Source organism: Heterocephalus glaber, unplaced genomic scaffold, assembly GCF_053883595.1.
Source record: "Heterocephalus glaber isolate CG9 unplaced genomic scaffold, H.glaber_assembly_v1.0 deba00000122, whole genome shotgun sequence".
Lineage (NCBI taxonomy): Eukaryota > Metazoa > Chordata > Mammalia > Rodentia > Bathyergidae > Heterocephalus > Heterocephalus glaber.
In genome coordinates this window covers 78,873,511-78,884,814 of record NW_028258138.1, presented here as the reverse complement: position 1 = coordinate 78,884,814, position 11,304 = coordinate 78,873,511, and the positions used below count along the sequence as shown (strand labels likewise).

The window sequence follows — 11,304 nt, the reverse complement described above, 5'->3', positions numbered from 1 at the left end:
CAAGAACATATGAGAATTCTAAATAAACTAATATCAGTCAATAAAATTGAAGATGTAATTAAAAACCTACCAACAAAGAAAAGCCCAAGCCCTGATGGATTCATAGCTAAATTCTCCAAAAAATTTAAAGAAGACCTAATGCCACTACTTCTCAAACTCTTTAATGAAACTGAAAGGGAAGTAACACACCCAAATTCATTCCTGAAAGCAAGCATTACCTTGATTCCAAAACCAGAGAAGAATCCTACCAAAAAACAGAACTACAGTCCTATCTCCCCAGTGAACATAGATGCAAAAATCCTCAATAAGATACTGGCAAACAGAATGCAGTAAATCATCAAGAAGATTATACACCATGACAAAGTTGGATTCATCCCAGTGATTCAGGGATGTTCAACATATGCAAGTCAATAAATTTAATACACTATATTAACAGAGCCAAGGACAAAAAACTGTATGATCATCTCAACAGACGAAGAAAAAGCATTTGACAAAGTCCAACACCCATTCATGATTAAAAAAAAACTCTACAGAAAATTGAAATAGATGGTCTTTATCCCAATCTGACAAAAGTAATCTATGACAAACCAACACCCAACATCATACTAAATGAACAAAACCCCAATCGGATAGCAACTATCACAATCAACAACTGGGATCTCATCTTATTAAAAAGCTTTTGCACAGCAAGAGAAACCACCAACAGAGTGAAAAGACAACCCCCAGTGTGGGAAAATTTTTTTACCAGCTGTTCCTCATACAAAAGGACTATTATCTAGAATATATAAAGAACTCAAAAAAATAAGGTCTCCCAAATTTAAAGACCCAATCCAAAAATGGGCATCTGAAAAGAATAGCCACTTCTCAGGTGAAGAAGTAGAAACAGCAAATAAATATATGAGACAATGTTCAACATCACTGGTTATTTGTGAAATACAAATTAAAACAACAGGGCCGGGTATTTAGCTCAGTGATACCTTGCAAGGTCCTGAGTTCAATCTCTGGAACTGCAAAACAAAATCAAAAACAAAAACACTGAGATTCCATCTCATTCCAGAAAAAATGGCTGCTATCAAGAAATCAACCAATAACAAATGGTAGCAGGGCTGTAGGGGAAAAGCAATCCTTCTCCACTGTTGGTGGGAGTGTATACTGATGCAACCACTGCAAAAATCAATGTGCAGATTTCTCAAAAAAAGAAAACTAGAGGTTCTATTTGACCCAGCTATTCCCCTTGTTAGTATCTTCCTGAAAGAATTAAAAGCATCATACTACAGCAATATATGCACACAGGTTTATAGTGGCACAGTTTGTAATAACTAAACCTTAGAAACAGCCCAAATGCCCACCAACTGATGAATGGATAAAGAAGATGTGGGGTTTTTTTACACAAAGGAGTACTACTCACCCATAAAGGAGGATAAACATAAGACATTTATAGCTAAATGGATGCACCTTGAGACCATACTCTTCAGTGAAATAAATCAGACACACATGTGTAAATACTACATTGTTTCTCTGGTGTGAGGAACTGAAAGTGTAAATGAGGATCAAAATGTATAATAAATATTATGAAATAGAAAATGTTCAAATGGGTAGGGAAACTAGGGAGGGGAGTGGGGGAAAAGAAGGAAGGGAAAGAAAAAAATGAGAAAAAAAAATAGAAGCAAAGCTTTTGTAAATAAGGAGGGGAAGATGGGTTAAAGGGAGGATAGAGGAATGGGAAAAAATAAGAATCAAGATATATCATGTACAGGTACAAATTCCCTATGATGAATGTGATCATTATGTATGCCTAAAATGCACCAATAAACTTATAATTAAAAGCATCATACCACAGTGATATATGTACAACCATGTTTATAGCAGCACAATTTTTTTTTCACCTGAAAATTATTTTATTTCATTAGTACACATTTGCAGTACAGGATGTTTACATTCACCTTGGGGAGTGGGTCCATGCTACATGATACAGTTTGTTTCTTTTTTTTTAGTCCCCTTTCTTTGCCACCTCCCTCCCTCCGCCTCATCTTCATTCTTGTTGTTATAATTCTTAGCTCATGTTTATAACATATCACGTCATACACTCACTGAGCAGCAGTTTGTAATAACTAAATCTTGGAAACAGCCCAAGTGCCCATCAACCGATGAATGGATAAAGAAGATGTGGGGTTTTTTATACAATGGACTACTACTCTGCCATAAAGAAGGATAACCTGGAGACATTTCTAGCTAAACAGATGCACCTTGAGACCATATTCTTAAGTGCAGTAAATTGGACACACTTGTTTAAATACCACATTATTTCTCTGGTGTGAGAAACCAAAAGTATAAATAGGGATAAAAATATATTGGGAAAAAGGGAAGAAAATGTTCAAATGAGAAGAGGAACAAGGAGGGGGGGAAGGAAGGAAGGAAAAAGAAAAAATAAAAGTAAAAAATGGAAGCAAAACTTTTATAAATAAGGAGGCAAAGAGGGGTTGAAGGGAGGGGAGAAATGGGGGGGGGGGAGGAGAAGCAAGATATACCACGTACAGGTACAAATTCCCTATGATACATGTTATCCTTATGTATATCTAAAATGTACCAGCTGGGGATTTAGCTCAGTGGTTCTGCCACCTGCTTTGAAAGCAGAAGGTCCCGAGTTTGATCCCTGGTACCAAAAAATAAAATAAAATGTACCAGGGCTGGGGATGTAGCTCAGCGGTGCTGCACCTCTCTGGCAAGTGCAAGGTCCTGAGTTCAATTCTTAGTACTGAAAAAAAAAAAGAATCTTGGAGGCTGGCTGGTCCTGTCCTCACCATGAGGCATGAGCAGTGGAAGGTAAACATCAATTTAAAGATCCCACCTCCTGCTGGGACCCTCATCTGTCCTGACTGATCACAGTGTCTCTACCTCCTCTCTCATTCCTTTGTATCTGCTGCCAGAGCCATGTTGCCATTTACTCCAAGGACTTCCTAAAATTCCATGCCTGGGGAGACCTCTAGTCACTCAGAGTCCACTTTGTGTCTCAAAATTGTGTAGGACTCCGTAATCTTTTGATTAGTTTCTCAGAAAACACAATGAAGCATTTCATCTTTTAAATTCAAAGCCATTCGGTAAAATATGCAGTTGGTCAGTCAATATAGTTTTGTTTCTTTTTGTTTTTGGTACCGGGGATTGAACTCGGGTCCTTGCGCTTGCGCAGCAGGTGGCGAAACCACTGAGCTAAATCCCCAGCCCATAGCTTTGTTTCCTACCTGTACAAGTGCCACTTTTTTCCTTGGGTCAGTTCCCAGGGTGGTTTTTGATTTCAACAAGTCCTGTCTTAGCCAGTGTTTGATCTTATTCCCCTAAATTGATAAAAGGCTTTGTTCCAGGTGAGGGTATGTATATCTGTGGTTTTGCTAGTACAGCTCCCAGATTTCAAAGAACTACCCATTTTGCTATGAATCAAATCCTAAAACTGATTTCTGCTGTTGTTTCTCGAACCGCAGCTCATTGAAGAAAATAATGTATAATGTGATTTGTCTCATTATAGCAACTATTCCTAATTAAAGCAGTATTTAATGCAATTTCCAGTTAATTTCTTTGGAGACTTTTATATTATTGCATTACCTTGAATGTTGGGAAGATGTGGTCTGTGTTGCTTGTTCGTTACACAAATAAGTAAGCACAATAAAGTGGGTGCTAAACCATCAAACACATAAATTCTTTGCTGTGTCTCCCTGTGTAATAAGCAAGTGTAATACACATTGTAACTATAGTTTTGTTATAACTATAACTTATGAGGGAGAGATTTGATAGGAATAATACTGTATAGTGCTAATTTTTAACCCTACTGGCAAACATTATGATTCACAGACTCCTCATATACAGTATTCAGTGCACAGAAATCTAATGTTTGGTTAAAGTTAAGCGACTTATAAGTTAAACCCTCAAGTCTGATTCTATATTTCTAGCTCCTCTTTTGTTTGTATGTTTGTATGTTCTTTTTTTTGGTACCAGGAATTGAAGTCAGAACCTTGTGCTTTCAAGGCAGGAACCACTGAGCTAAATCCCTGGCCCTGTCTGTATGCTCTTAGTGTTGGGTTTCTGATGCCCTTCATTCTTTTGGGGTCTTAAAACAAAATTCTTTTGGGGGCTTGAGAACACTGTATTTGAGAGAAAGTTAAGAAATATATTAGGAAAAAATAAAGCACTTAAAAGTTCCGTTTTCAGAGATATTGTAGGTGCTAATACCAGATTTAATCTTTCAGATTTAATTTCTTTTCTGGATCTGGTAGCTATTCAGTAAATCTCATAGGTCTGCGTAATATTTATTCCTTTATTCCTTTATAGCCTATAATAGCGTGTCTGTCTGCCTTTTAAACCCATTGCAATAACTTTGCTGAAATATTAACACATTAGTAAATCTTTTCTTAAACAAAATAAATAAAATTACCAATAAATGTTTTGCTTCAAAAAAATTTTTTTAAAGGGCAGGGGATGAACTCAGTGCAAACGTCTTGAGCTCATTCCCTAGTACCAGACACACAGAAAAAGAGTCTGCATTTCATTGTTTTGCTGGTTTATTTATTTAATGTGGAGGCTGTTCCCAAAAGATTTTAAAGTAAAAGGCACAAGGGTGAATTCTGTCTAGACACTCTGGGGACTAGGATGGAATATCAATACTTGCTAAACTCCTTCCACCAGGCTCTGAGTCATGCACTTTGCCCATTTTATCTCTTTTTATGAGCACTGCAACCCTTAAAATCAGTCTTATGACCCAATTTTACAGACTAGGAAACCTTCTGAAAGATTAGGTGACTTGTCAAAAAACACACACAGCTAAGAAATGGAAAGCTGAACTATACAATGTTTTCTTGTTCTGTTTCCTGTCAGACCACACTGCTTGGGGAGATCTGTGGGAAATCAGAGGATTTCTGGATCCTGTGGTCAACAGAAGGTACTAGATTTAGCAGTGTGATATAACTGGCAAGGTAAGTCATGTAGAGAAAGAAATCAGATGGCTGAAACAAAGGAAAGTAGGTCTTATAGTGCTGGCTTCGGCAGCACATATACTAAAATTGGAAAGTAGGTCTTATGACAGTGAGTGACTAGTAGTCATACTACTAAGAGAAAGGGGATTGTTTGGCAAATGCCAACAGGGAGGAGCCAGTAACTCAGTGGCTGGAACTCAGGAGGAGGCCAAGTTCATGGCTAGCCTAGGTAACTTAGCAAGACCATTTCTCAAAACTTAAAAAAAAAGAGGGCTGGGGATGTAGCTTGGCTCTCCCTGGGTTCAATCCCCAGTACTGAAAAACAAAAAGTATGCAAATTACCAGTCTAAGAACAAAAGAAATTTTTAATTTTTCTCAATACTAAAACCAGTAGGTGCTCTACCACTGAGCTATACCTGAACCCTTTGAGACAGGGTCTCGCTGTGTAGTTTACGCTGGCTTTGAACTCACTGTATAGCCCAGGCTGGCCTCAAACTCAAAGATTGTCCTGCTTCAGCCTCCCTAGTGCCGGGATTACAGGCCTGTGCCATCATAGCCTGCCCCTTTTTATTTTTGGAGATGGTCTAAATTTCCGAAGCTGGCCTTAAATTTATGTTCCTCCTGACCTAGCCTGAATAGCTGGGATTACAAGTGTGCACCTCAGTGCCCAGCACTTTCTTATAACTAGTAAATATTTGTATCACAATTCTTTGAAAATTACCAATCTGTGCCTGGCATACATGGTAACTCTATTAGCCACATATTTCCATCTGCTTCTTCCTGTTCTCCAAATTCTACCCCTGCTTCAGCCTAGTTCTGTCCTCTAAGAAATACCTTGATTTTTGGTCTGCAGTAGAGTAAATTACAGCATTCAATAAATTAGAGCTGGGTGTGGTGCCCCATGCCCAGCACTCGGGAGGCTGAGGCAGGAGTATCACAAGTTCCAGGCCAGCCTAGGCTACATAGTGAGTCAAGGCCAGCCTGAACTACATAGTGAGACCCTATCTCAAAAAAAAAAAAATAAATTTATTAGAGTAAACACTAACTGCACCCTAGTCTGAGTGTCTAACCTTTTTTTGGGGGGCTTGTCTGAGTCACACTGAGTGAAGAGCAATTGTCATGGGCTGCATATAAAATACATAATATAGCTAATGTATATGTTTTTTAAATGTTCAAATATTTTAAACATATATATATATATATTTTTTTTTTTGGTACCAGGGATCGAACTCTGGTCCTTGCGCTTGCACAGCAGGCAGTGGGCAGTGAAACCACTGAGCTAAATCCCCGCCAAATATATTTTAAAATATATTTTAAAATTAAATATTTTTTTAAAAGGCAATGTGTCTTCAGGTCACAGGTTGGACATGCCTAGGAAAAAGGGGTATAGAAAAGACATGCAAAAAAAAAAGACATGCACATTAATTCCATTAATAAAAGCAGTAAAAGGCCAGGTGTGGTGGTGCACACCTATAACCCCAGGACTTGGGAGGCTGAGGGAGGAGGATCACTGTGAGTTCAAGGATAGCCTGGGCTACCTCGTGAGTTCAAGGCCAGTCTGAACTACATAGCGAGACCTGTCTCAAAGAAAATAAACAGAATGACAATTGTGAAAAGGTCAGAGCTCTGTGGTTACACATCTGTGAAGCATGCACATATAATAGTCAAGTGCAGAAAGACTCAAGTGTGCAAGGAACATTTCATTTCAATTATGATTCTTTTTCCTTTATTCTTTTTGGTGCTGCAGATTAAAGCTAGGGCTGTCACACTGAGCTACATCCTCATCCTTTTTTCCTGAGACAGGGTCTCACTAAATTGCAGAGGCTTTGGGTCAAATTTGCAATCCTCTTGCCTCAGCCTCCCAAATTGGTGAGATTATAGATGTGCACTATCATAGATTCTATTTTTTTTTTTTTTTTGGTACTGGGGATCAAACTCAGGACCTTGCACTTTCCAGGCAGGTGGTGACACCACTGAGCTAAATCCCTGGCCCCACCCACTTCTATTCTTAGCTGCTCCACACTATTAGATACTATGCTCAGTGGGTGTTTCATGTGTACAGCACTACACCCCTCAGCTGTAATCTCCTTGCTATGGTTTAGGTATATATACCATACCCCCAAAGGCCCACGTTACAGGTTTGTTCACCACTGCCTCTTCTGGGAAGTGGTGGAAGCCTCAAGAAATGGGGCCTAGGGGCTGGGGATTTAGCTCAGTTGTTTCACCGTGTGCTGTGCAAGTGCAAGGACCCGAGTTTGATCCCCGGTTACAAAAAAAAACTGGCCTGTCTAAACTTTGCCTTTTTAAATTGATTTACCTCATGTACTTGTTACAGTAATAGAAAGCTAACATATTCCCTATACAGAGATGTTAAAATCCTTTTGGAAGCCAAGTATGGTGGCACACACCTGTGATCCCAGCACTTAAGAGGCTGAGACAGGAGGATTGCTGTGAGTTCAAGGCCAGCCTGAACTATATAGTGAGATCCTGTCTCAAAAAACAAAACAAATGCCTGGCTTGGTGGCATGTGCCTGTAATTCTAGCACTCAGGAAGCTAAGGCAGGAGGATCACTCCAAGTTTGAGGCCAACCTGGGATACACAGTGAGTTCAAGGCCAGCCTGAACTAGAAAGCAAGACCCTGTCTAAAAAACAAAACAGGGCCGGGGATTTAGCTAAGTGGTTTCGCCGCCTGCCTGGAAGGCATAAGGACCCGAGTTCGATCCCCGGTACCAAAAACCAAAAACCAAAAAATCTTTTTGGATACTATTATAGTTTTAGACACACACAATGATAAACATGAATATCCAACTAAAACAGTGCATAACTCAAGCTAGATAAATGAGAATGACCATTCTAAAGTAGAGAAATGAAATGTCTGGCCTGTGGTAGTTCTTGCCAATTGGCTACAGGGTAGGATTTATGACTTAGGTTCAGTTATGACTTAGGTTCCCCATGTCAAGTCCACTTCTTACAGCCACTACCAGGTTTCTCAAGGAGCTCCTACTCATCCTTAAAGTCATTAAAGTAATACCCTTTTTGTGCTCTATTAATCCCAAACACAACACACAAAGTGGACAGGGCAGTCTTAACTTTATTTACATTCTTTCTTTTTTTTGGTACTGGGGATTGAACTTGGGTCCTTGCACTTGCAGGGCAGGCGGTGGAACCACTGAGCTAAATCCCCAGTCCTTCATTCTTAATTAAAATGTTCTGCAGTAAAAAGCACAACTTGCAAGGGGAGCAGCTTCCCAGGTGTTTCCCCTCCCATGACCTACAAATGGAAGTAAAATTTGCAGTCTTGGTGGTTAAAAGGTGATGAACGAAAGTTGGGAGAATGACCAACAGGAGGCTAGGATAAGGCTCATACTTAAGGAAAAATTCTGAAGGGCTTCAACTTCACCCAACTGAAGTCTGTTTCACAGCTGTTGGTTAGTCAAATCCAGCCAATCAGGAGTAAGTTTAATTTTGCTACTTCAGTAGATGGCAACAGAACTCTAGGCCAGAACTTGGGCCTAGTGTGTATTAAGTGCCAACATACCTGCTTCTCAAACCACCATATTTTAAAACAGTTCCTCTACCCCTTTCACTCTGCTCAGTGGAGGACCAGGCTTCACCTCTCAGAGCAATTCACCGGGGACACTTCATTTACGTTTCTTCTCCTGTGTGCTGGTGAACCAAGAGTCTAGGAGTTTCTTGCTGTAGTACAACTGCCAGGCATGCACTTGGACTGCCAGAACCAACACTAGGCACATGACGGAGACAGCAGAGAAACCAAAGAGGAAGCGGTAGGCCTTGCTGTGGCGGTAAAGTTGCTGCGCAGCAGGAAACATCTCCATGCTGCCATAAATGAGAGGAGCGATGGAAAAGAGACCCATGCTGATCATGGAGAGCACCAGGTAGCTAATGTTGTTGCGGGGGAAAGAGAGAAGACCCAAGAGAGAGGGCACAATGCTCAGCAGATATGGGTACTCCCACTGATAAGGCATGGCCACCTGATCATGCGACAAGAGCCTCAGGTGTCCTATGCTCATTTTGGCAACCAGCAGCAGCCATATGACCAGGTGCACGTAGATCAGCTTCTTGATTTCATACTTGAGGGTCACACTGTGGGGCAGAGCAGAGGGAGAAGCACGTTTCATTGAAATTTTTCTGACCACCAACTATTTGCTATATAACTGTACTTGATTGACACAGGGACATAAATTTGAATGATACAGTGTCTGACAGAGGATGGGGCTGAGGAGGAGGTAAAACTAATTGAAAATGAAGTGAAAAAAGCTCTTTCCAAGATATAGAGACTCAGAGGAGGGAAAAGTAAATTCTGCACTGATGGAATGTCAGAGAAGACCAAGTAAGAGATATGAGCTAGGTTCTTTTTTTTTTTTTGGTACCGAGGATCGAACTTGGGACCTTGCGCTTTCGAGGCAGGCTGTGGAACCACTGAGCTAAATCCCTGGCCCTGAGCTAGGTTCTTTCTGAGGGGTGGCTAGAGGTGGGCATTCTGTGCAGAAGTAATAGCATTCAGGAACAAAGTATAAACATTTGTGTTCTAGAAAACTAAGTGGTGGGCCAGGGATTTAGCTTAGTGGCGCCCCACCTGCCCTGTAAGTACAAGGTCCTGAGTTCTATCCCTGGTACTGGGAGGGAAAAAAAAAATTAAGTGACTGAACGTAGCAAGGATACATTGGGTGTGGTGCTGGTGGGGTAAGTGGGGTATGGAGTTGCAAAGACTATGAAATAGTTAACCATTAACAGCAGACTCTTAGCTGTGTTTAGATGACTTTCCATCAAAGGAGTGCAGCCTGATGGGTGAGAACGTATTGGCAACAAGGAAAACAGCTCTTGCTATCTATACTTTTTCAGGTATAGATTTTCCTCTAAAGGAAGTACACACTTCTCTTATTCTTCTGATTCTCTTAAGTCCTAAATGTACTCTTAAGTCCTTCTCGGACTCCTGAGGGCAATGTTTCTGCTCGGTGTACAAACTAAAGCACTTGAGTTGTGAGGCTTAAGGTTGAGAATGAAGTGAGGGTCCATGGAGCCTGCCACTGTACAAACCTCTGGACAGATGTGGAGAACATTTGGGGAGAATGCAAATGGATTTAAAGACAATAAAAGCTTTTAATTTTTTATTTTAAAATATTCATTATAGGAGATGTGGAAAGAAGAAAAAAAAATCAGTCACTCCTAGAGTTAAGGTTCCATGAAAGCAGGACCAGTTTTGTCTTTTGGTAGTAGTGGGGTTTAGGTAAACTTTTTTATTGAAGGTATAAGGTGCAAATAAAAAACCAGGTTGCTTTTACTCAGTTTTATATCCTCAGTGCCTAATGCATGCGATGCAGGATGGGTAGAAGATCTGTAAGAATCTATCAAATGTAGAAATACCCCAGTGGGCATGTTTATAAAATTCACTTTAGTCAGGAACACTTTACCGCTCATATTCCCCCTAAACAGCCCAAATTTAACAGCTACCAAAACCTAAGAGGTAGATGAGTTTCTCCCCGTGCAGATGAAGGGACTGAGGCTGGACTAAACATAAGGTTTCCAGGGTCACACAGGGGGCAGCACTGCTGTGACTCCGGAGACCACGCGGGGCACAGGGCAGGTCAAGGTTGGAGCTCGCGAGCGAGGGGACCACAGGGGACGGAGACAGACCGTGAGGCAGCACCGCGTCGCCGCCCGTGCTCTGTAGGCTCCGGCCGGGAAGGCCTTCGTGCTCCTCGCTTCGCTTCCTACCTCATTTGGTAGTGCATGGCGACGCGCTCCCGGTGCTGAAAGTCGCTGCCGTCGGTGCCGGCCGCTCGCGGGCCTGCCCGAGACGCCATCGTGCTTGACCAGAACCCTGAAGCCCCTCACTCGGACCAGCTGCCGTAACGACGCAGCCAGGAAAACCCCAACCGACCAGCCTCCAGCTCCCTCAGCGGGTAACTGCACAGCTGGAGAGGGCCACTTCCGGCCGCTCTATCCCGCGAGGTCGGGCACCGACTCAGTGGTTACTCCCCTGCGCATGCGTCTTCTTTCTCCCTCCCCTTCTGCGGGTGTAGCGCGCGGGAAATTAATCCCTAAGGCCTTGCTCCTTAAGGCTGGGGGGGGGGGGGGGCTTACGGTGATCGAACTCGGGTCCTGTAGGCTTTCTTAAACTCCAGTATTGGTTAAAGGCGCGGCTGTCCTCACTTCACAGACTGAGAAACGTGCCTGTAAGCATTTTGAGACTTTGCCCCAGCATACAGTCATACGGTGTACAGTTTCTTCCCGTATTTCGATTCAGAATTCACAGTAAGGAAGTTTAGTGGCCATCCTGTTACCAAGTCCCCGAAAGAGTTTTCACCTGCGCGAGCCTCG

The 11,304-nt window shown here is 41.7% G+C and overlaps 1 protein-coding gene across 2 annotated transcripts; it reads right to left on the bottom strand.

Annotated features, from left to right (window-relative positions):
• Window positions 1-8,035: 8,035 nt before the first annotated feature.
• On the bottom strand, window positions 8,036-10,931 carry Jagn1 (jagunal vesicle mediated transporter 1). 2 transcript variants are annotated; one of them, XM_087217027.1, is made up of 2 exons: window positions 10,699-10,931; window positions 8,036-9,066 (listed from the first exon to the last, which is right to left on the bottom strand). In XM_087217027.1, exons 1-2 carry the CDS (start codon window positions 10,785-10,787, stop codon window positions 8,604-8,606), a joined length of 552 nt encoding a protein of 183 aa, XP_087073153.1. In that variant the 5' UTR covers window positions 10,788-10,931; the 3' UTR covers window positions 8,036-8,603. The 2 variants fall into 2 exon arrangements, with proteins under 2 accessions (XP_087073153.1, XP_087073164.1); XM_087217038.1 differs by having other exon boundaries at window positions 10,618-10,782.
• Window positions 10,932-11,304: the final 373 nt, after the last annotated feature.